This window comes from Galeopterus variegatus, unplaced genomic scaffold (genome assembly GCF_000696425.1).
Source record: "Galeopterus variegatus unplaced genomic scaffold, G_variegatus-3.0.2 Scaffold1138, whole genome shotgun sequence".
Taxonomy (NCBI): Eukaryota; Metazoa; Chordata; class Mammalia; order Dermoptera; family Cynocephalidae; genus Galeopterus; species Galeopterus variegatus.
In genome coordinates this window covers 315,248-338,211 of record NW_007727249.1, presented here as the reverse complement: position 1 = coordinate 338,211, position 22,964 = coordinate 315,248, and the positions used below count along the sequence as shown (strand labels likewise).

At 35.4% G+C, this 22,964-nt stretch overlaps 1 protein-coding gene across 2 annotated transcripts in view; it reads right to left on the bottom strand.

Annotated features, from left to right (window-relative positions):
- TBL1XR1 (transducin (beta)-like 1 X-linked receptor 1) overlaps positions 1-22,964 on the bottom strand; it is an 82,066-nt gene that overhangs the window by 15,689 nt on the left and 43,413 nt on the right. The window contains exons 3-9 of one of the 2 annotated variants that reach the window (XM_008575117.1): positions 15,721-15,866; positions 13,349-13,571; positions 12,626-12,758; positions 12,129-12,270; positions 9,210-9,273; positions 9,022-9,119; positions 7,307-7,367 (exon numbers count right to left, since the gene is read on the bottom strand). In XM_008575117.1, the coding sequence (XP_008573339.1) occupies positions 7,307-7,367; positions 9,022-9,119; positions 9,210-9,273; positions 12,129-12,270; positions 12,626-12,758; positions 13,349-13,571; positions 15,721-15,866 (867 nt within the window). The remainder of the gene's footprint in view (positions 1-7,306; positions 7,368-9,021; positions 9,120-9,209; positions 9,274-12,128; positions 12,271-12,625; positions 12,759-13,348; positions 13,572-15,720; positions 15,867-22,964) is intronic. The other variant, XM_008575118.1, reaches the window with a different exon arrangement.

Sequence of the window (22,964 nt, the reverse complement as noted above, 5' to 3'; positions counted from 1 at the left end):
ACAGTTAAAGACATAATAAATGCTATGAAGAAGCCAACTATTTGTTATGATGCACCAGGCTGTTGACTTCATACAGAGCTGTCTGCAAAATTGTTAGAGAGGAGGATGAGAAAATAAAAAGTAGCATTAAAATAAACACACCATTTGGTTCAAAAACAAAAAACAAAAACAAACTGTATAACCAAGCAAAGATAACTGGGAGCTGGGGAATGCTACAACATGAGTTGTGTGATTAATGCTTTTGTGATATGCCTGGCTCATAAGATACAATGGTTATAGATAGATGTGATTTAAGAACATATGTCCTATAAAAATGAGTCTAGAGAGTGTAAGTTCTTTAGGAATACATCTCTAATATAAGATGTATTTTTATGTACCTGATATGTGGGAGGTGTTGTTCATTATTACTAATCTCATTTTATACATAATAAAAGAGGCTAAGAAAATTAATTTTCCCAAGGTTACATAATTTTTTAAAATACTGGAGCAAAAATTAAAATTTCTGTCTCCCCCATTCTGATTTATTTTCATTAACCTATGCAACCTCAGTAATTTGAAAAGGGAAAGAACAAACCTATGAGGGAAGGAGGGAACATTTACTGCTCATTTACTTTTTAAAAAAAACAGCTTTACTGAGATGTAATTCACATGCCATACAAGTCACCCATTTGAAATGCATAAATCACTGGCTTTAAGTGTACGATTCAGTGGCATTACTTATATTCCCAATGTTATGCAACAATCACCACTATTTCCAAATTTTTTTCCACCATACCAGACACTCCATAACCAATAAGCAATAACTCTACATTCCTCCTCCAACCAGCTCCTGATAACCTCTAATCTACTTTTCTGTCTCTCTGAATTTGCCTATTCTAAATATTCCATGTAAGTGGAATCACACTATTTGTCCTTTTATGTCTTAGCTTACTTCACTTAGCATAATGTGTTCAAGTTTCACCTATACTGTAGCATATATTACAACTTCATTCCTTTTTACAGCTGAATAGCATTCCATTGTCTATTTATCCAATATCAGTTGATGGAGACTAGGCTTCTTCCACCTCTTGGCCACCATGAATAAAGCTGTTATGAATACTGGCATACAAGTATCTGTCCAAGTCACTGCTTTCAATTCTTTTGGATACATACCTAGGAGCAGAATTGCTGCATCATATGGTAATTCTATGTTTATACTTCTCAGAAACTTGTCACATAACTTCCACTGCGGCTGCAACATTTCACATAACCACTAGCAATTGACAAGAGTCCTGATTTTGCCATCTTTATAAACACTTATTTTTCTTTTTTAAACAATATTACAGCCATCATAATAGATGCATAGTGGTACATCTCACTGCAACTCATCTAGCATAAATCTATCATACGATTTATGCTTTATGCTAGCATGTACATGGAAGAAAATATAGTAATTAAAAATATGGTAATTTTAAAAGCACAGTATACTTCAATATCTGGCTAAGACAAAGTAACAGGGGCCAGATTTACCTCCTACCCAAAACAACCAAAAAACTTGCAAAATATATGAAATAACAAGTTAAGACACTGGACATCAGGCAACGAAGGACTGTGGTCCCTGAGAGAAGGGAAACCAACAACGTGCCATTATAATTGCCCAAGCTTACAATCTGGAAAACAATGTCCAGATCTTGGCATAGGAAAGAGGAATTTCCCAAGGAGAGATCAATGGAATTCCTGAGCTGAAGAGACAAAGCTGAGAGTTGGGAGAGACTGAGGAAGCTAGAATTCACAGGACAGACTACTAAAAAGGAGAGAACTAAGCAGACAGAGATTCTAATGATCTGCAGTGAGTCCTGCTCACATAATTCAGTTGAATACTAATAAACATGAGTGTGTGAAAAAGTAGCTAATACAGGGAAAGAACCACCCAAAAGGATTAGAAGAAACAATGCCTGCTACTCAGGGCTGAGAATAGTGCCTGTATCCACCAGTCAGGCTGGAAAACCTCATGATTCATGGATCACCGGTTAAAGTACACATTATTAATGGGGAAATAATTAGCCCTACAGTGAGCACTGTTTCAGTGCCACTTAACAAATTTTACAAGCAAGACCCAAACGGATCAAACCATTTCTAAGTAATTTAACTCTGTCCCTGAACAAATTTCACAAATATTTATAAGAATATAAAAATATCCAGCAATCAACAAGGTAAAATACACAATGTCTCCTCTTTAATCAAATGTAACCAGGCATGCAAGGACACAGGAAAATACGACCAAAATGAAGAGAAAAGTCAAACCATTGAAAGTGACCCTATAACAAAGATGTTAGCAAGATCTAAGTGTTTAAGCACTTGCAACTTTATATACCATATGATCAAAAAGTTAAGCAAAGGAATGAAAGATGTTAAATTTCTAGAGATGAAAACTACAACATGTGAAATAAAAAATGCACTGGATGGGATAAACCACAGACTGGATGCTGCAAAAGAAAAGATCTGTGAATTGGAAGGCAACATAGAAACTATCCAAAATAAAAACAAAACAAAACACAGAGAAGACAAAAAAACAACTGAAGAGCACAGGAATGATCCAAAATAAAAACACACAGAGAAGAGTGAAAAAAGAGCATCAGTGAGTCGCAGAACAACTCTAAGCAGACTGATATATATATGTAATTCGAATCTCACATTTTAAAAAAAAAGGTAGAGGGGAGGGGAGGGGAGGGGTGGAAAAATATCTGAAATAATAGTGGTCAAAAAAATTTTCATTTGAAGAAAACTATGAACCAATAGATCCAAGAAGCTCAATGAACTCCAAGGATAAGAAACATGAAGAAAACTACACAAGACACAATATGTTCACAATGTTCAAAAATCATTAAAAAGGAAAAAACCTTAAAAGCAGCCAGAGAAAAAAGACAAATTAACACAGAATAAAAAAGACAAAAAGGATAGATTTCAAAATGAAACTAATGCAAATGAGATTAGAGTAACATTATTTTAAAGTACTGAAAGAAAAAAAACACCTGTCAACCCAGAATTCTAAACCCAGTGAAACTATCTTTCAAAAATGAAGGTGAAACAAACTTTTCAGATATACAAAAGCTAAAAGAATTTATAATCAGCAGACTTGCTGTGTAAGAAATATTAAAGAAAGTATGTCAGGCAGGAAAAAAACAATACCAGATGGAAATATTTATCTGTGCAAAGGAATAGAGTACAGAAAATGGTAGCTGTAAGATTATTTTATTATTTAACCCATTTAAAATATCACTTTTCAAGGTAGATGGTGATAAGTTAAAGTTATGTTTTATAAATCCTAATGCAACCACTAAAATGAAACACAGAACTACAGTTAGTAGCCCACCGAAAGAGAAAAAAATGGAATCGTAAAAAATATTCAATTAATCCAAATGGAGACAGAAATAGGAAAAGAGGAAGATCAGAGGAGATAAAAAGAAATATGATAAATTTAAATGTAACCATATCAATAATCATGCTAAATGCAAATGGCCTAAATATTATAATTAAAAAGCAGAGATTGTGAGACTGAAAGAACAAGCAAGACTCACTCAACAATATGCTGCCTATGTAAAATACACTTCAAGTATAAAGACATCAACAGAATGAAAGCAAAATGACAGAAAAACATACCATGCCAACACTAATCAAATGCTAATTAGAATGGCTATATTAATATTATACAAAGTAGATTTCAAAGCACAGAATATTAACAGGAAAAAAGGTCGTTAACACAATCACAAAGGGTCAATCAAACATGAGGACAAAACATTTCTAAATGGTCATGCATCTAATAACATTCTTTCAAAACGCCTGAAGCAAAAACTGACAGAGCTTCAAAGGAAATAGAAATGTGTTTCCAATTATTGTTGGAGATTTCAGTATCTCTCTCTCAATAACTGATGAAATGGGCAGACAAAATCAGTAAGGCTACAAAAATTTGAAAATTATCAAACAACTTGACCTAAATGACATTTATAGAAACAATGGAATTAAATTAGAAATCAATATTAGAAAGATCTCTGGAAAATCTCCAGAAGTCTCAGAAACTAAGTAATACATTTCTAAATAACCTATGGGCCAAAGAAAAACATCAAAATTAAATTAGAGAGTACTTTGTGTTTTTGTGTGTTTTTTTCTTATATATTTCTGTAGGGTTTAAAATTGAATATCATTACCTGTGTGCAATACATGATGCTGAAATCAAGATAATTAGTATATTCAACATTATACAATGTAATCGTTTTTCATGGCCCTTTACCAATTCCTCCCTTACCCTCCTGCCCCCTACCCCTTTCCCACCTTTGAACTGAAAGAAAATACAACATATAAAAAATATTGAGATGGCATTAAATGTTATACAATGTAATCGTTTTTCATGGCCCTTTACCAATTCCTCCCTTACCCTCCTGCCCCCTACCCCTTTCCCACCTTTGAACTGAAAGAAAACACAACATATAAAAAATATTGAGATGGCATTAAATGTTAAACATCAATTCATAGCACTAAATACCCATATTATAAAAGGTCTCAAATTAATGACCTCAGCTTCCACCTCAAAAAAAATAGAAAAAGCAAATTAGACTGACACTAAAAGCATGATACATAAAAGAACAAATCAAAATTTAAAACTTCTGGTCTTTGAGGGGCACTTGTGAAAGAATGCAGATAAGCCACAGACTGAGCAAAAATACTAAGTACATACCGGAAAAAGGACTTGTATTCAAAAAATATAAAGAACTCACAAAAACTCAATAAAAGAAAATAATTCAATTAAAGCTCAAAAGATTTGAACAGAGAGTTCACCAAAGAAGATATACAGATGGTAAATAAGCACATGAAAAGATGCTCAACATCACTAGTCATTAGGAAATGCAAATTAAAATGACAGTGAGATACCACTACACATCTATTAGAGTGGCTACAATTAAAAAGAATGGCCACATACCAAGTGGTGGCAAGGATATAGTAGGACTGGAATACCCACTGCTGGTGAGAACATAAACCACTTTGGAACATAGTCTGGCAGTTTCTTAACAAGTTAAACATACACCTATCATATGATATAGACATTCCAATACTAGTTATTTGCACAGAAGAAAGTACATGTCCACATACAGATTTGTGCATGGATGCTGACAGCAGTTTTATTTGTAATAGCCCAAACTGGAAACAACACAAATTACTTCCATAGTTGACTGCGTAAACAAACTGTGATACATCTACATAAAGGAATACTATCGCAATAAAAATGAATGTACCACTGATACGTGTTACAACATGGAAGAATTCTAAATAATTATGCAAAGTGAAAGAAGCCAGACCAAAAAAAAAAAGAGCATGTGCTGTATGATTCCATTTATGTAATGTAAACTAATTCCTGGTGACAGAAAGAATAATGGTGGCTGCCAGGGGATGGGACAGAGATATCACAAAGGGGCAGGAGGAAACTTCTGAAGGTAACAGATGTATTCATTATCCCAAGTGTGGTGTGGTTTCAATGGTGTATACATATGTCAAAACACATCAAATTGTTCAAGTTAAATACAGTAGTCTCCGCTTATGAGCAGTTTTGCTTTCTGCAGTCTCAGTTACCCGTGGTCAACTGTGGTCCAAAAATATTAAATGGGAAATTCCAGAAATAAACAATTCATAAGTTTTAAATTGTGCTCCACTCTAGTGTGATGAAATCCAGCCCAGGACATGAATCATTCCTTTGTCCAGTGTATCCACACTGTACACTCTACCTGCCCATTAGTGACTTAGTAGCAATCTAGGTTACCAGATTGAAAAAAACACAGTACCTAGAGAGTTTGATAGAATCCACAGTTTCAAGAACCTACTGTGGAGCTCTGGGAACATATTCCCCAAGGATAAGGGGGATATTGTATGTACAGTTCATTTTACATCAATTATGCCTCAATAAAACTGTTTAAAAAACCAAAAGCATGGTAAGAAAGAATACCATGGGTAAACTGAAGCTTATTTACTTGTGAAATGACTTCAATATTACCTGCCTCATCAGGCTGTAATCAGGAATAAGTGGGAAAATATACACAAAAAGCACCACCTCTAGCACAAAGCTAGTACTTACTATAGCTAGTAATAGTACCCCACATATACTTATTTCAACTTTACATCACTCCTAGGATGTATGAGAAACTTTTAGGAGGAAGAGCTGGAGGCCTAAGCAAATTCTGTCTGGGTGAAGACTAGAAGCAAAGGCAGAAAGGAAGTAAAACAGGTAAGCAAACTCTGGTATGTAAATGCTTATTAGTGCAGTAGGCTTTAACAAAGCTAAATTGTTTAACATAATGCTTACAAACTTATGTTATTCACATACTACAGAAAAATCATTTCATACTTTATTTGGCTTGTTTAGTCACACTAAATAGAGAAAGACAATAAAGCACAATGCCTGAAGCAGCAACTTTCAATTTTAAAGGTGATGCTGTGCCACTGGCTGTTTGTAAAAGGATGTTACTGAAGATTTGAGAACAACCAGAACTATTTTAGTCAGCCTCCAAATCAAACTCTTCCCAACCACACAAAATCTTAAAAGAAGCGGCTAAATCAGGTAGTACTAAAACTACTGTTTTAATAATTATTAGGCATCTTGCTCCAGGTTAACATCATTTAATTACTGCAGTCAGGAAACTCACTGCAAGCAGACACAAACGTTGTAGGCTGAAAGTGACTGCAGGCACTAAAATCCAGCTGTCTCTACTCAAGTTGCATGCCCTGGTGTGTGGCCATGTATCAATCTAAGGCATCAAAGTTCCAATAACACTGGAAAAGCCTGTTTTTAATTTCATGTACACAGGAGGACTGACTTAGATACATCAATCCAAAAATGAGAAAATGACAACAATACCTAAATTTATAGTTTATACAGTATTTTCATATACATCATTTAGTCATATCCTCATAACAAATAGGTATTATTATCCCATGAAAACGAGGCTCAGGAAACTTCAACAACTTGCTCAGTCTTAAAGCTTGTTAAGTGGGATGGAACTGACATTCAAACCTAGACCTTCTGGTTCAGTAACCTATGTTCTTTGCATTAAACAATACCATCTGTAATTACACTAGGCTGCAAATGCTTTCTTTGGTACATTTCACAGAAAATGTTTGATGATCCTCTGACAATAATGTCATGGAACATCAACTCCTGAATGGACTAGTAACAAAACTGATACCTGATATTTCAAGATTTTAAATGAACAATATGCTATGAAAAGTTTAATTAGAAAAACAGAAGAAAGCTCTAGCTTTCATGTAAATTGCAAAGATTTACCTGAATGAAAAGGAAACTGTTGCTTGGCTTCACCAGTATGTGCATCCCAAATAATTGTAGTCTGTGATTTAAAAAAAGAAAAGAAAAATCAATTGCTATGAAGTTAAAAGGAGTTTACCATAGATGGATAAATTAAATTCATAATTGAATTAAAGCAATATGAAATGTAAGAGTATACTTAATTTTAAACATTTACTTACTCCACTTTGGTGGAAAATGAGTATTAAACAGTTTAGTTTTTTTCCCTAAATCAATAATTGTTTTTTGAAGTAAGCTGATTGATGAAAACAGTCAACTTCCTTTAAAAACCAATTATATTAGATTGCTTAAGAAACTCCACTGCAGGGCCGGCCCTGTGGCTCACTCGGGAGAGTGAGGCGCTGGTAGCACCGAGGCCACAGGTTCGGATCCTACATAGGGATGGCCGGTGCACTCACTGGCTGAGCGTGGTGCAGACCATACCGTGCTGGGAGTTGCGATCCCCTTACCGGTCAAAAAAAAGAAAAGTCCACTGCAGCAGTGTATCGAGTGTAACATCCTTACAGCTCTTCAGCTATAAGAAGGCAAATTCTTGGTTAATAATGTAATCAGCTAGTTCTCAATATTGAAAGAATTTTTTTTTTTTTTTGGCAGCTGGCCAGTAAGGGCATCTGAACCCTTGACTTTGGTGTACCAGCACCATGCTCTAAACTAAGTGAACTAACCAGCCAGCCCTGAAAACTTTTTAAAGCCCCCATTTACACAAAAGAAAGGCAGCTTGAATTTTGACAATATTTAAATCAGGGACCTAAAGTACTGTATAGTGGCAGTGACTATTAATAGAGCTTTTCTCACCCCTTCCCAGCTTCCATCACTTTTCTTCGCCTTTTGTCACTTTTTTATTGCTCACAGATAAAGCCTGAACCAGTTTCTCTTTACTTCCCTGACACCACATTCAGTTAATCATTAGCATGTCCTTTCCTAGACTAAAATAATCTTAAATCCTTACTTACTTTGGGAGGGAAGGTAGAGGGGACAACCTAAGAAAATGAAAGAGGAAGGCAGCCAAATTTTCAACCCATCCTTATTCAGCAGACTACTAGGTGAAAAAAGCTAGAAAGATCCTGCATTTCTTTTTTTTTTTCCCCCCTTTCTTGTCTTTTTTCGTGACCGGCAACGGATCGCAACCCTCAGTGTCGCGCCCGTACCGGACCGGGACCAGCAACGGGATCGCAACCCTCGGTGCTGCGCCCGCCCCTTGCTCAGCCAGTGAGCGGCCGGTCTGTATGTGGGATCCGAACCCTCGGCGGGAGCGTCGCCGCGCTCCCAAGCGGCGCACTGTAGCAGTGCGCCACTGGGCCAGCCCCGGTCCTGCATTTCTTATAGTTGCAATTAAGCACCAAGAGTTCAACTAACAGACTGGCTCTATGACTTCCCTTGGAATCACTCCAGAGCCACATTCACTGATGAGATAAACTAGCTAACGTGGGAGGGATGACATTCGTTACAGCTCACAATCCAGCAAAAATGAGGAGGACAGAGGGCATTCTGAAGAGTACACTCAGAAATAAACTCATAGAAAATCTAAGAAGGGATTTCCATCACTATCGTAAATTCATATTTGAATTTCCCAAATGTGAATATTTTGTTTATGTAATTAGCAAGAGAAAATATTACTTTCAATTATACTCTGTAATACATTAACCTTTACAGAACTTAGTTTAATGTTCTTTTACCTTATCTACTCCAGCACTTAGGATGAAATTTCCTTTCTTATTCCATTTTAATGCAAATATAGGGCCTTTATGTTGCCCTAAGGTGCTAGCAAGGTTACCTAAAATTCAAAAAAGAAAGACTTTAAAATTACTTCAAACTTTACAACTTAAATCTACAGCAAAGTAAAAAGGTAAATGGCTTTATTTACCATCTTTAGTCCATATTCTGGCAAATCCATCATATGAACCAGTTGCTAGAAGTGTACCTTCACTCTGTCAGAGAAACACAAATTTTTTCATTATGTAATCCAGAAAGGGCACTTAACTGCTATTAAAATATTTCATGTTTAAATCCCAGGTACAGCAGACCCCTGACATGCCCTACATCAAAACTTCTCAGTCTTGCCTATTTGTGAGTGCCACCAAAGGCCTATGAAACAACTTCACTTCTGTGAAGCTAGTGTTGTACCTTATATCCAAATCTCAACAATGACAATAACTGTTCCAGGGCAGGATCAACAGCATCACTACCATGCGTGCCAAAGGTCTCCTTTATTCTCACAGATTAACACGATTAAGGATAGACGTAGGGTGGTAAATTGGGAAGGACATCAAAATCATCATCTTATAATAATTTAATAGAAGTAAAAAGCAAAATCTTACAAAATATTTAACTACAATTAGAAGTTTTATATGGTCTTCCATCTAAATCTTTCACTATCTAAACGAACTGTGTGTATGATCCAGACAATATTATTTCAGATGATCAGATTCTTAAGCACTGAATGTTTCTTTCCCTTGCCACATTAAATATTTACCAACAGAAACAACAACACAAGGAAAAGAGCCAGAAAAGAGTGCAGGCTGACTTTGTAGGTTATGAAGTGAGTACAACTGCCTAGGACCTCTTTACTACAAGGAAAAATCCATATAAATTTCTCTAAACTTATATTCCTTTGCTCTGCCATGCCTTGCCTGGATGAATGGTGTAACGGAAGGATAGATATAACTTGCTCTACACAAACGCAGAAGTTACAGATGGCAAATGCAAAAGTTAGAGCTGTCTATTTAAGACTATTGCTGGGAAAAGTAAACATTACTGGAGATATAGAATGAAATCCTGCCTTACTTGGCACCTTCTTAATGCTTTTTAGTAAGGGTGTTCTAAACAAGATCACCTCTTTCAGACTCCTAAGCTATTTAGTCATACAGGTAAGTGACAAACAAACAATGGTTCTGGGAACTGCTAAAATCTGGAAACCCCTTAGGGCTTTATCTGAGGAAGAAGGAGCCATGTTGAAGCCAACAACAAAAGCTTATTTCCAGATTCTGCACAATGTCAAGTATGCTTTAAACTACCAGTCCCCAAATGTTTTAGTTCATGGACCACTCAACTGGGAAGAGAATACTTTAAAGATCAGACATCTCACAGGCTCTTGCTTTTAGCTATGGAAAAGAACCATTAAGCAAAGACAATGTTTTCCCCTTTTAGTGAAGAATACAAGTCTGAAAACCAACACTTTTCAAAACTGTAACTTGCAGTTCAGAATCACCATACTCAACAAACCAATGTTCATTAAACATCCTTTTCAGTGTAAACTGTAAATTTCACTAAACTAACATAGTCACTGGGCCAGGTAGCATAAGAAACCTGTAAGGCCTTTGACCTAAGATATAATAAGGGTCCCTATTAAGAAGATGATTCTGAGTCCTGATCCTATAAGCAAAGAATACTGCAATGTGCTAAACCCTTGTGAATTTTTTAAATTGTCAATACTTTGTAGGAAGAGAAGGGTAAAATACATTGCTGGAAATTTTGGAAGAGAATGCTAAAAAGACTTAGCTATGAGTTCTGAAGGGATTCCACACAAATTGGGAACTTTAGCTAGTACGATCATTTTTTTTTTTTTTTGTCTTTTTGTCTTTTTTCCGTGTCCGGCAACGGATCGCAACCCTCAGTGTTGCCCCCGTACCGGACCGGGGACCGGCAACGGGATCGCAGCCCTCGGCGTTGCTCCCGCGCCTCGCTCAGCCAGTGAGTGGGAACCAGTCTGTATGTGGGATCCAAACCCTCGGGCGGGAGCGCCGCCACGCTTCCCAAGTGGCGCACTATCCAGTGCGCCACCGGGCCGGCCCTGGAACGATCATTTTTAAAGGTAGATCTCATTCCTTAGAATGAGATTTGGAAGATCCTTTGGAAAGCCCCACAAAAAGCTGTTGAACAGAGGCCAGAGGACATTCACTTGCTGATATTCTTTGCAAATACTAAAATAGTCTAAGAGGCAGGGGTAGGGGGATGGGGAATGAAGAGGTGAGAGATGTATTTGAAACTGAAAGGGTGAAGATTTATCAACAATGAAATCAAACTTTTTGGTAAGTCAGAGTAGTCAAGTTATCCTGAAAGATGTTCAGTCAGATAATTATAAGATTCCTATAGCTGGAATAAACCTTGGAAGTAATCAAGACTCATGGTCCCTAAAAAGCAGTTGGCAATGAAGTTTTATCAGTTCATAGCATAATGAGAACAACAACAGTATATTTTTGCTACATACATTTCTTTTATCCCCCAACAATAAACTCAGTTATTAAGGATTTAGTATGTTGCCTGTTAATGTACTAAGGATTTTCACCTACTACCTCATTTACACAGGTATCATTTTCACACTTCCACAGAGTGGTTAAGTAACAATATACCAAGGTTATGACACTGAAAAAGGCCAGTATGACATTATGATATTAAAGAAGGCATCAGCATCTACCTCAAATCCATGTGTATGCTGGGACAAGACTTCAACAATTTGCCTGTTAAATGCTTACGTAACGCATCATCTAAGTAATTAAAAACAAACAAACAAACAAACAAACAAAAAATCCTTGAGTTCTAAACCCAAATTTCATTATTCTGATGAGTAAACCAAAGAGCTGGAAGGTGAACCTTAGTCTGACTACTCTAGAACTAGCCTTTGTTTTTAACACCACATTTGGTGGTGGGGAACTACCCAGTCGGTTGTTATCAGTTAGTGAAATCCAAAAACATCTGAATAGACAAATCCTGCCATTAGTCTGAGGCCCTGAGAGGTTAAATATATTGGTAACTACATCCATCATGGACAACATATGATACTCACATTCCAATCTAGAGACGTTACATCCTTGTTGCTTGGAACATCTTGCCCTCCTTCTCGTATACAATGTCTAAGTACTAACTGTGTGGAGCCACTAGTGCTATTTTCGCTAAGATTCCATATTCTTGCTGTTGAGTCTCCAGACCTACAAGGAACACAATGTATATTTTAACATCCAGGACATTCCCAAGTATCCCAGAATCAAAGCAACATATTTAATTCTATTATTAATAAGGCAAATAAAAAACAGACTACCAGGAATTTCCATTTCCAGTATTTTTCCCATTCTCTATTTTAGGGGCCCCAAGCACGCTTGAAGTAGTAAATTTCATTAAAACTTATAAAATTACTTCATGAAGGAATAAATATTTACAGAGGGAAAATAACCACAAAAAAGCAACAACAAAAACATGAAAATGTAAGTAACATATTTACGAAATGTGTAACAGTCGAGTAAAGTATTTTAAGAAACCATTTTAGTATCACTTTGAAAAACATACCCTGATGCCAGGAGATCACTAACTGGGTTCCAGGCACAGATGAAAACTTCAGATTCATGACCCCGTAACACAACTGCTTTATTAGGAGGAATTTCAACATCCCCATCCACTTCCATCATATCAGTATGATTATCTGCATCACGAAAAATAAGTGGAAAATTCCAGTTAGGTAATATTACAACATTCTAGGGGGAAAAAAAGAATTCTGAACCAGTAAATACCTTCTTCTATAATATATTGTGTAAGGTTTTTTTTTTTAACTATATCAGGTGGGTGAACACTATACAAGGTTAAACTTAAATATGGCTAAAATAATAAAATGGTTTGAATTAAACATAATGTGCACCAACGCTATTCTGAGTTTCTGCCAGTAGGGGTTGCTGATATCATTCATAATGAAGCATTAGAGATGCCTTTTTATCTCAAGGTCAGAGCTTTATTGTATTTGTTAATGACTAGTATTACAAATGTTATTTAGAAATCAAATGCAGATGTAAAAATTCATTTAATGGTGGAAGCTAAATATTTTTATAAGATAATAAAGTAAATGAAAGTAAAACTAGCTTTTTGGAGCTTTAGAAATAAAAATCTGAACTGTGTGATACAAGTTAGGGGAACAAGTTGGTATAAATGAAACAAAGCTATTTCAGCTTAGAAGATGAAACATTCCAGTAAAGCAAAATATTTCCTCTGAAAAGGAATTTTTAAAAATTCTTAGCTCACTTGCTATAGTATGTGCTCCATTCTCCTCTCCATTTGCTGTGTTTTCTCCATTTTTTGCAGATCCCTGTTGGTTAGTTGCAGCTGCGGCAGCTGCAGCAGCTGCTGCCTGTTGCTGTGCAAGCTTATCTCTATAAGCTTGTTGTCTTGTTTGTACTACATCAGGCATTACGGCGTCTATCAGGGACAGAGACTCTATTGGTCGACCATCAAATAAGGTACCATCCTGGATTTGGAAAATTGTGAGGGAAGAAAAAGAAAATCAAAGGTAACATTCAACGTTATTTGCATTCATACAAATCAATAGCAGAAATGAAAATGTTCATTCCAATCAAAACACTTTTACATAATTTTCTGAACTCATGTTAGAAGGAAAGGAGTCAGGAGGGAAAGAACAAGGAAACTACAAGAGGCAACTGAAAATGGCTGTTTAAGTTTTCCTCTTCACTCACTTCATGTTGTTGTTCAATGTTGCACAGATATGGCTGAAATATAAAAATGTCACAGCTAAAAAATGGAAGGGATAATAAGATGTAGGCCCAGATGACAAAAGATTTATTAATTAGATTCTGAAACTGTTAGTCAAAAGCAACAATATGGAGGAGAGTCCACACAAGGATGAGAGGCTTGGTGCCATATTAAATATTTTTTTAAAAAAATACTTTTAAAATAGCTTTGTTGGACTCTAAATTTTCTTTTGATTTGATTAAAATATTAAAGCAGAAATAGATTTCAGATATCATACCATGCAATTATCTCATTTTACTAACGTTGAGATGCAAGCACAATAAGGTTTAAAGACTTGTTAAAGCTCACAGCTAGTCAACAGCAGCTGGGACCTCCTAACCCAGTGCCATTCAAAGTATGATCCAAGGACCAAGTGCACACCATCACCTGTTAGAAATGTAGATTCAAACCTACAGAATCAAAATCTCTGAAGGAAGGCTCAGGAACCAGTGTTCTCACAAGCTCTCAGGGTTAAGTCTCACTCGCACTGTTTGAGAAGTACCATCATAACTCACAGGCTAGTGATCTTTAATTTTACGGAGTTCCTAAGATTTCCAAAGCTCCACTTACTGGTATTAGGAAGTTCATGATTTAATAAAAGTTTTCCAGTGAACACAAGAAGAGACTCAGACACAGAGCAAGTCAGAAACAGAAATACTGCAAATTAGCTAGGAACGTGCATATGTGAAGCCTGGTTCACTTAAACTGGTGGACATGTACCGCTGACAATCTACAGTGACGTGATGGGATGCTATGAGTTACAAAAACACAGCACATCTTTCTGAACTGTCCATTGTAATGGAATATTTGAGAAGTAGGAGAAAATATTTTTTTAACTTATAAGTAAAAATAGTAAAACCAACACAGATACATTGTGGAGTACTATGTTAAATTTACACAAAACTTCTCAGTTAAAGAGAGACTATCTCTGGTCAGAGGCAAAATACTTGCCTATTACCCCTTTTGCAATAAAGGATACTTTGGGAGGGAAAGCACTAAAAGACAATGAGGACCCATTTAATTTAGTATTAGTGAATTTTTCAGTCATAGAGATGAGGAAACCTCCCCAAAATGATAGCAATTTTAGTGCACTACATAATTACATCAATAAATATTGATACAGAAATCATAGATGCTTCATTTAAAAAATACTTGCAAAAGGTAAACATGTTAATCTCTGATACAAAATAAGGAAATAAGCTCCACATCGTGGGTCCTGGCCATACATGAAAATTTTAAGCTAGACCAAGGGTTTGCAAACTTTTTCTGTAAAAGACCAGATAATAAATATCAATTTAAACTCTACAGGCCATAAGGTGTCTGTCACAGCCAATCAGTTCTGCCATATGCAGTCATAGACAATACATAAATGAATGAGTGTGGCTATGTTTCAATCAAACTTTATTTACATAAACAGGGAGCAGACAGGATTTGGCTCATGGGCCACAGTACTCTGACAACTGAGCTAAACAAACTACTTATATGTAGGCTTTAGATATGCAACAGCATCAAGAGCTGGCTTCAGTTATAAACTGGCTTTCAAAATCAAAGCATATCCAAATAAATTGAGTTTCCAATATTCAGGCCATCAATTCTGGTCTTAGCATTCCACAGCACAGAGCTGTTATGTAAATGAAAATTATCTAATAGTGCTTACTTATAAAAACATATTAAGGGAAATAAACTACAGATAATGGTCTTTACAACTGGGACACAACATGCCCTGACTGTGTGACCTGACTGCTACATTAGAAATAACACCCTTCATTTTTGTTAACCCAGTGAAGCTAAAGTCAGATACTGAATACAAAACTGATTTGAGGACATTTTAAGAGTAAGAATTAGTATATGAAATAAGTCTTCCTTACCTCATTAATACTAACTTCTGCCTCTACATACTGCAGACCTTTCTGGATGATAGAAATCAATGCAGCAGGTGGGACGAGGGCACCATTTATATTAGACTGACTGATATGGCTTTCTATACCAAAGGTAAATGCTGAATGAGAAAATCCTGAAGGCAAAAAAAAAAAAAAAAAAAAAAAAAAAAAAAGGAAAAGAAAAAAAAAAAGTATGAGAATTTATTTTCCTAGTGGCAGCATGCTAAATGACACAAATGAAAAGATCTTTTATAAACTTTCAAAATCACATTTAACCCATCTGAAATCCCAAACTGGTAGCTAAGGTTAAGTATGTTTTTAAACAAAAGAAATACCAAAATCTAAACATGCTAGCCTTTATATGTTTTCCTTTTCTCTTACTTAATGTACTCTTTAAAAATTTCTAGAATGTACTTGATTAAACAGCTTCAAATTTTCTAAAACTTATTAGGGTACATAACTTTGCTCAACAAAAAGCATCAAACTTAAAATGCCTTTGGAAATCATGTGATTCAACTGCTTCACTCAAAATAACTGAGGCCAAGATAGATTAAGTGACATTTAATATTTCTGTGGCATATTTAAATTTCTACATACAACTTGTCAAAACATAAATTCAATGTTTTCTGCAGCTTTTTCAAAATACTTAGGAAATAAAAGGCAAACTAAAATTAACATAAAAAATGAAAATTGAAATTTAAAAATGAAAAACATTCCAATGCTTAATTCCCATTTTATGTGAGTTACGTGTTTTTAAAAATACTAATTCTTTGCCACTTAGTAATAACTCATTTAAATAAAATATTTGGGGAATGAAGAGCTAGCAAATGAAAATTCAGTCTCTAGGTCTCCATCAGCAATTACTTTTAATTTAAAATACTTAAAAAAAGAACACTCACATAACAAAAATTTCTTTATGTTGACCTTGCCTTTAATGAAAGTCTAGTCCAAATTCAAAAGTAAAATTATAGTAAACTGATAGACCCAATGGTCTATTCTCTTTATCAAAATATCTATCTCAGTTTATCATTAAATAGTAATTGCTATAACACATTTTAAATAGTTCAATTAAATTACACATGTAATATATAATGTTAAGAAACTTTCATACTAAATGTAAATGAATATGGGCTTGTTTTGTGTCTTGGATAAACTGATTTAGTCTATATAATAACTCTCTTGCCTAGCCTGTCTATATTAGATTTTTAGTGTCAGTACATATATTTTTTGCATTTTGTGCTTTCACTCTTAGGCTCCTTGTGGCACTTATATGAAGAGTCTATACTAAAATACTGTGGGCTTACAAATAGCACGTAGCTAGGAACATTTTAGTAGGTTAATTGATACAGTATGCCTAAATTAATTTTCCTCATGGCACCCTCCTTCCCTCTTTAGAACGCCTAGCCATTCCCTCTCTCTCCACAGTGGGAGAGGTAAGAAGTGAAGAGATGTTACCTTTAAGACCTTGATTTTAACCTCCTGATTTCCCCCACAGGCAAGATCATAATTAAACACATTAACAGTTCTCAGTTTAAACTGAGCTCACAGAGATGGCTAAGAAAGATACCAATTCTTTTTTTTAAAAAGCACCATTTTGAACTGTCCCTATCAGGAAACCCACAAATACTTCAATATAAGTAGATTCCAGACTGCCAGAGTGAAAAACTGAGAATAAAGACTGGGGAGGAAGGGGGGGGAAAGGTAAGAGACACAGCAGTGAAATCCATAAGGAGTGAGGTCGTAGATTCATGTTTTCAATTACACACCCCTCCCTAAGTAAATTCTGCAGCAAATCATAAACAGGGAAAAAAGTCAAACAGCCAAGTGGCTTAAAGATTTCTGAAGACTTCAAGATAAAAGTGTTGTAGGTTACATAAGGCTTATAAATCGTACAAAGTCCATGATTTCTGTACTCTCTATTCATAGGTGCAATTTAAATAGTCAAAATTGTTACATTTAGGTCCTATCTAATTAGCTTACAGAGTTTAGCATAAAACAACATATCCAAGAATATCCCAAGAGCTGCAGATGCAACGGTGCCAATTTCTAATTATATATATTATTATATATCCTGAATCTGTTCTGTCAGACCAGGACAGAAGCTATCACAGGTGCTTACATGCATCTGAAGTTACTGCAGATGTGCTTAGAATGTTCTCAAATAGCAATGAAAACAATCCTGAAGTAGTCATTAGCATTGTTTTGGCACTTCTTATTAATGTTTACCCTAAAGAAGTTCCACGGTTAAACACTCTGCTCAAATAAATGCTGAATTCAACTACAATTTCTTCTTTATTTCTAGCCATAGCATTACATGGCAGCTTAAAATCATTATGGTCAAAACTTTTTTTTTTCTTCCCCTAAAACTTTTTTTCTTAGAAACTTCTGACTTCATTTCATTACACATGAAAGTCACAGTCATACTAACTCCTACCTTCTACCTTGGCCCCTAACCATTCACCAAATCCTATCATCCTACCTCCAAATTCTACCACCCTACCTTCTCTATACTCCGTCATCACCTTTCCTTTTCTGCTAGAACCTGAATTTAGCTCCTGTCATTCTTTATATGGACTACTATTGCTGTAAGTTCCTTCCTCAGTTCAGTACATATGCCACACTACAGCTGGAATACTTGAAGAAAAAAAAAAATCATATCACTTCTTGAGTACTTTCAATGCTTCTCTTGGCCTTCATAATAAAGGCCAAACTCCTAAACATGGCACACAGTTATTTTTGTACTCTGGCCCTACCTATCTCTCCAGCCTCATCTCCCCAATTCCATACACCCCACCTTGTTCCCACTGCACATTAAATTCAAGTGATAGCAAATCACCTGTTAACATCTTGAATATGCTATGCTATATCGTGCCCCTGAGCCTCGTGTGTTCCTGTGCTCATTTCCCCTTATCTGAATGGAGGTGAAGTCGTCTTTTACTACCACTACTGACAGGTTAATCAGTCTCTCCTGTGCTGATCCTATAAATTTGTATATATGGCACATAGCACACTGAATGGTTATCACCTGTGTATCTATGGGGTGTGTGTCTGACTACTAAACTGGGCTGCTTGAGAAAAGGATTTATGTCTAGTAAGTCTTTAATTCTGGGAAACTAGTACATTCCCTGACTTAACAAGAACTCAATAAACATTTGTTAAATTAGAATACAATTCTACTATAATGTATCTTGACACATCAGAAAATCCATGACTACAGAAAAAGCATATGACTTAAGTCTTCCTTGAAAAACAATATAAAATTTGACCCAGGTTTATACCAGAAAATATTCCTATTTATCTGTAAATATATATCTGCAGGAAATACTATGTAAATAAAAAGCTGTCCCTGAAAAAGTAAGAGGCACAAGGCATCATTTAAATTTGTGAAATGTTGAAATCCAGCACAATTGCCTAAAATAGCATCCCTTCTTCCCAGGGGTAGGAGCAAATCAAGTACTCTAAACATTCCCAGATTTAATTAAGATTTAGGAGACAGAATAGGATTAAAAAAAAAACAAGGCTGAAAACCATGAACTTCAGTATTGGTAATTCAGTAATAGAGATGAATAGTGGCAGGGGTGTGGGGATGTGTGTGTATGTGTGTGTTTTTATACAAGATCACAAAACAACCATTTTTAATTTACTGCTTGTTTCAGTGAGTGCTTTCCTTTGGGATGTTAGGGATTCTATTCTCAAAGGGGAGTTAGTTCTCCAGAGCCTCCCAACTCTACTTTGCAAACAGAGAATACAGGAATAAGAAAATGGGCCTCGAACACCATGGTTATTGTACAGGGTGTCTGGACAAGACAAACCGATGAAAACGGCAAAGCCTAACTATGATCACAACTCAACCTAGTCTTAAAAGGAAATCTGATTTACCCAAGGTCCTATTTTAAGCTTCAGGTGAGAAACACCAGAAAATTATATTATTGTTTTCATAATCACACACTCCCTTGCTCCCAAACCTATTTCCAATTCTGCCCTACAGATCTAGATTTCAGAAAAGGTAAAAAGCAGGGGGGAAAATGTTATAGGGAACCTTGTTTGTTAAAGGGTTAGACCCAGCACTTATACACTAGCTATACAATTCTGTGACCTAATTTTGCCCTTAAAAATAAATATAACTATGAACATTTTATACAAATTACATTTTCTGAAATAATTTTAATAGCATGATAACATTCAGCCAATAAATGTATTCAACCAATAAATTATTCATACTGGGTATTTGGACTATTCCAATGTTCACTATTTAAAAAGAATCTTACCTCAAATATCTATATGTATATGCTTTTTGCCATCTATAATTTTTTTTCTCCTTAGGACGGATTCCCTCAAAAGTTGAAGGGACATGACACGAGCATTTTAAATGAAGTTTTCATGATTGCCAAAGTGCCTTCCCCCCAAATTGTGCAAATTTATAATGCCACCAGCAATTTATATATATTTCCTTATACCACTAGCTATTCCTAAAAAACAAAAAACACCCAAAAATACTACTAATTAAGATTAAACAAGTTCATTGGCAACTATTAAAGGATTTTTGTCCTTTAACAAGTGTCAGTAGAAATAGGAATTTCCTTTGTCAGCGATAAATGGTCATTTAGTTTATAAAGACAGGAGAAAGACTGATTTGGAATTATTAATAGTATTGTAATTACCAGCATCATAACAAGTGCTTGCTGTTTATTGTTAATTAGTGATGTGTACAATAACCATATCTCAAATCAAGTTTATTCCATATTTTATTTCATTATAAATACAAAGCAAAAGTATTTACTTGCACTTCTGCAGCTGGTCGTCTACTCAAAAATTAAAAGGAAGGTTGAAGGTGTTCATACCAGGTTCTGAGCTCTCTTCCCTCCAGTTCTTCATGGCTATGGGCACATTACTGTGTGTATATATATATATCTATATACATATATTTTTGATGTGTGATCTTAAAAACAAATACAATATTGGAAGTAATAAGCACCATCTCAGAAAAACTGGTGTGGTACAAGACCTATATCCAGGGAGATGTGATATCTCTTTGAAAGGTAAGAAAAGAAAACGGTGGGGAGAAATAGTGGAGGGAGGTGGGGTGCAGAAGAGACAAGATGATTCAAGATGAACCAAACAGTTTAAGCCTACATATGTCATCACTTTCTTATGAATGGAGCCTATGTGAAAGATGAACCTCGGTTCTAAAATCATAAGGACTTTTCAGAATCATAATCCAGAAAATAACTCATCTTAACAATAAGGATATTTTGTTTTCTTGCAATTTCCAGTTAGCCTTTCAATCATAAGTGCAACTGTTTCACAGTTTCCAACAGCCAAGTACATCATAAATAGAGAAGTTATGGAGCTCTTTAACATGCAATAGTTGACAATTAAATCTAGTATCAAGGATTCTCCCCAAACCAAATACACAATTTAAGCAAAATAATTTACACCTTATACAAAGTAACAAGAAAAACAGGTGCCAGAAAGTTCACAAATAATCACCAGGAATAATTTCTTCAGAATAAAAATAAAACAAAACTGAGTATCTACAGGAGTCAAGAGTGATTTGGAGGGTAGCAGAGTGGGGGTGGGGGAATTTAAAAGGTCCATACCAGCTTAGCTCTTCTAAAATTAACACTGTATCAGGTTCTGTTACATACAACTTAGTCTGTACCACTAAGTACTTATCTGCATATGGTTGCTAGATGAGTTATTAGGGCAATCAAATTAATACCCTTGGGGAAATGCTAATTAAAGTGAGCATACTGAATCAAGTCAATCGTTACTCACAGTATCACATGTCAAATACACTCAATTTTCAAGTCATCTCAAAAGAGAAAAATAATTTTATTCCCTAGGAAACCTTTGTTGAATATGAAAGTCTGGTTTATAAAAGTGCAGAATAGAGAGGACCAAAGAAATTTGCTTAGGGTGAACTTTCTAGAGATAAATTGAGAAAAATAAAGATACAACACTCAATAAAAACCCTACAACAGATATATTTTCTCTTAACTAGTTTTGTTGAGTCATGGGATAGCTTATTTGAAACAGGGAAGTCCATTAAACATTTGAGGCTGAAATTCCTAATGTATTCCTTTTTCAAAAACAAGCAACAAATTTACAAATGAGGATAATGAATTTCTGAGAAGTTATGTGATTTGGGGGATAGAGAGGGACTTTTAACAGATAATATCATCTAGTACTGACAACAGTATTAAATATTTAACACTAACAATTTACTTGATTTCATTCCCTCTGCAGATGGATACCATATAGTCTAGTCAAAATCAAACACTGCAGAGAACAAATGTCAAAAGTTCTTACTAAAAAACGTTATTTCTAAACCACATACTTAAGCAAAACTTTTATCAGATGTTTTTGGACTTTCTGACTAAGAGCCTTTAGATAATGAGACAGGCAAGGAGAAATTTTTATCTTTCTTTTTGATATTCTTCACAAACCAGTCCTTTGAATGAATGTCCTTGCAGAGGTCCTTTCCTTGTCATGATCGCTCCTCTCTGCGTATCTCCTAATCCAATTTAGCACACTTTTATAGGGAAAGCAGCAGAATTAAGATTCTTCTATCTTGCTTTAACTCTTTCAAGAGAAATAATCATTACCTAAAAGTAATTTTTTCCTTTGTAAGTTATGGTGATACATACGCTAAATCCCCAAAACAACAAGAGAAGGAATACCGAACTAGATGATTCCAAATGAGAATCTACTGCAGAAATGACCATATTTATATGTAACAAGATCAAAACTGAGGAAGAGCTTTTGGAATATGTGGCAAGACCACAGACCTAAAGCCACTATGGGCCATTTTAATGGGTGAGATTCTGAGGTCTATGTGAATCCTGTCCTGAGTTCATAGAACTATAAAACTCTCTCCTATCTCCTATTTCTGGAGGTAATTTCAAGTGAACGTCTCATGGCATCCTCTATGACATGAACATGCCTCATCATTCCTGTTAAATCTTGCCCACAAATATAAATACACCACTTTTAATGGCAGCATCTCTTCAGGAAATATTCTCACATCCCAAATCTCAGTATATTTATATTTCAAGCTTTCTACTTCACCCTGAGTAGTTACTAATTATAATTTTGCTTTCAAAATATTATGAACATGCACATACCTACTGTCAACTTCCTTGTCAAGTTCTTCCATTAATTGGCCTACAACTAATATAGACCAGTGGCTTTCAAACTTTAGTGGGCCTCAGAATCATCTGGGGCATTTG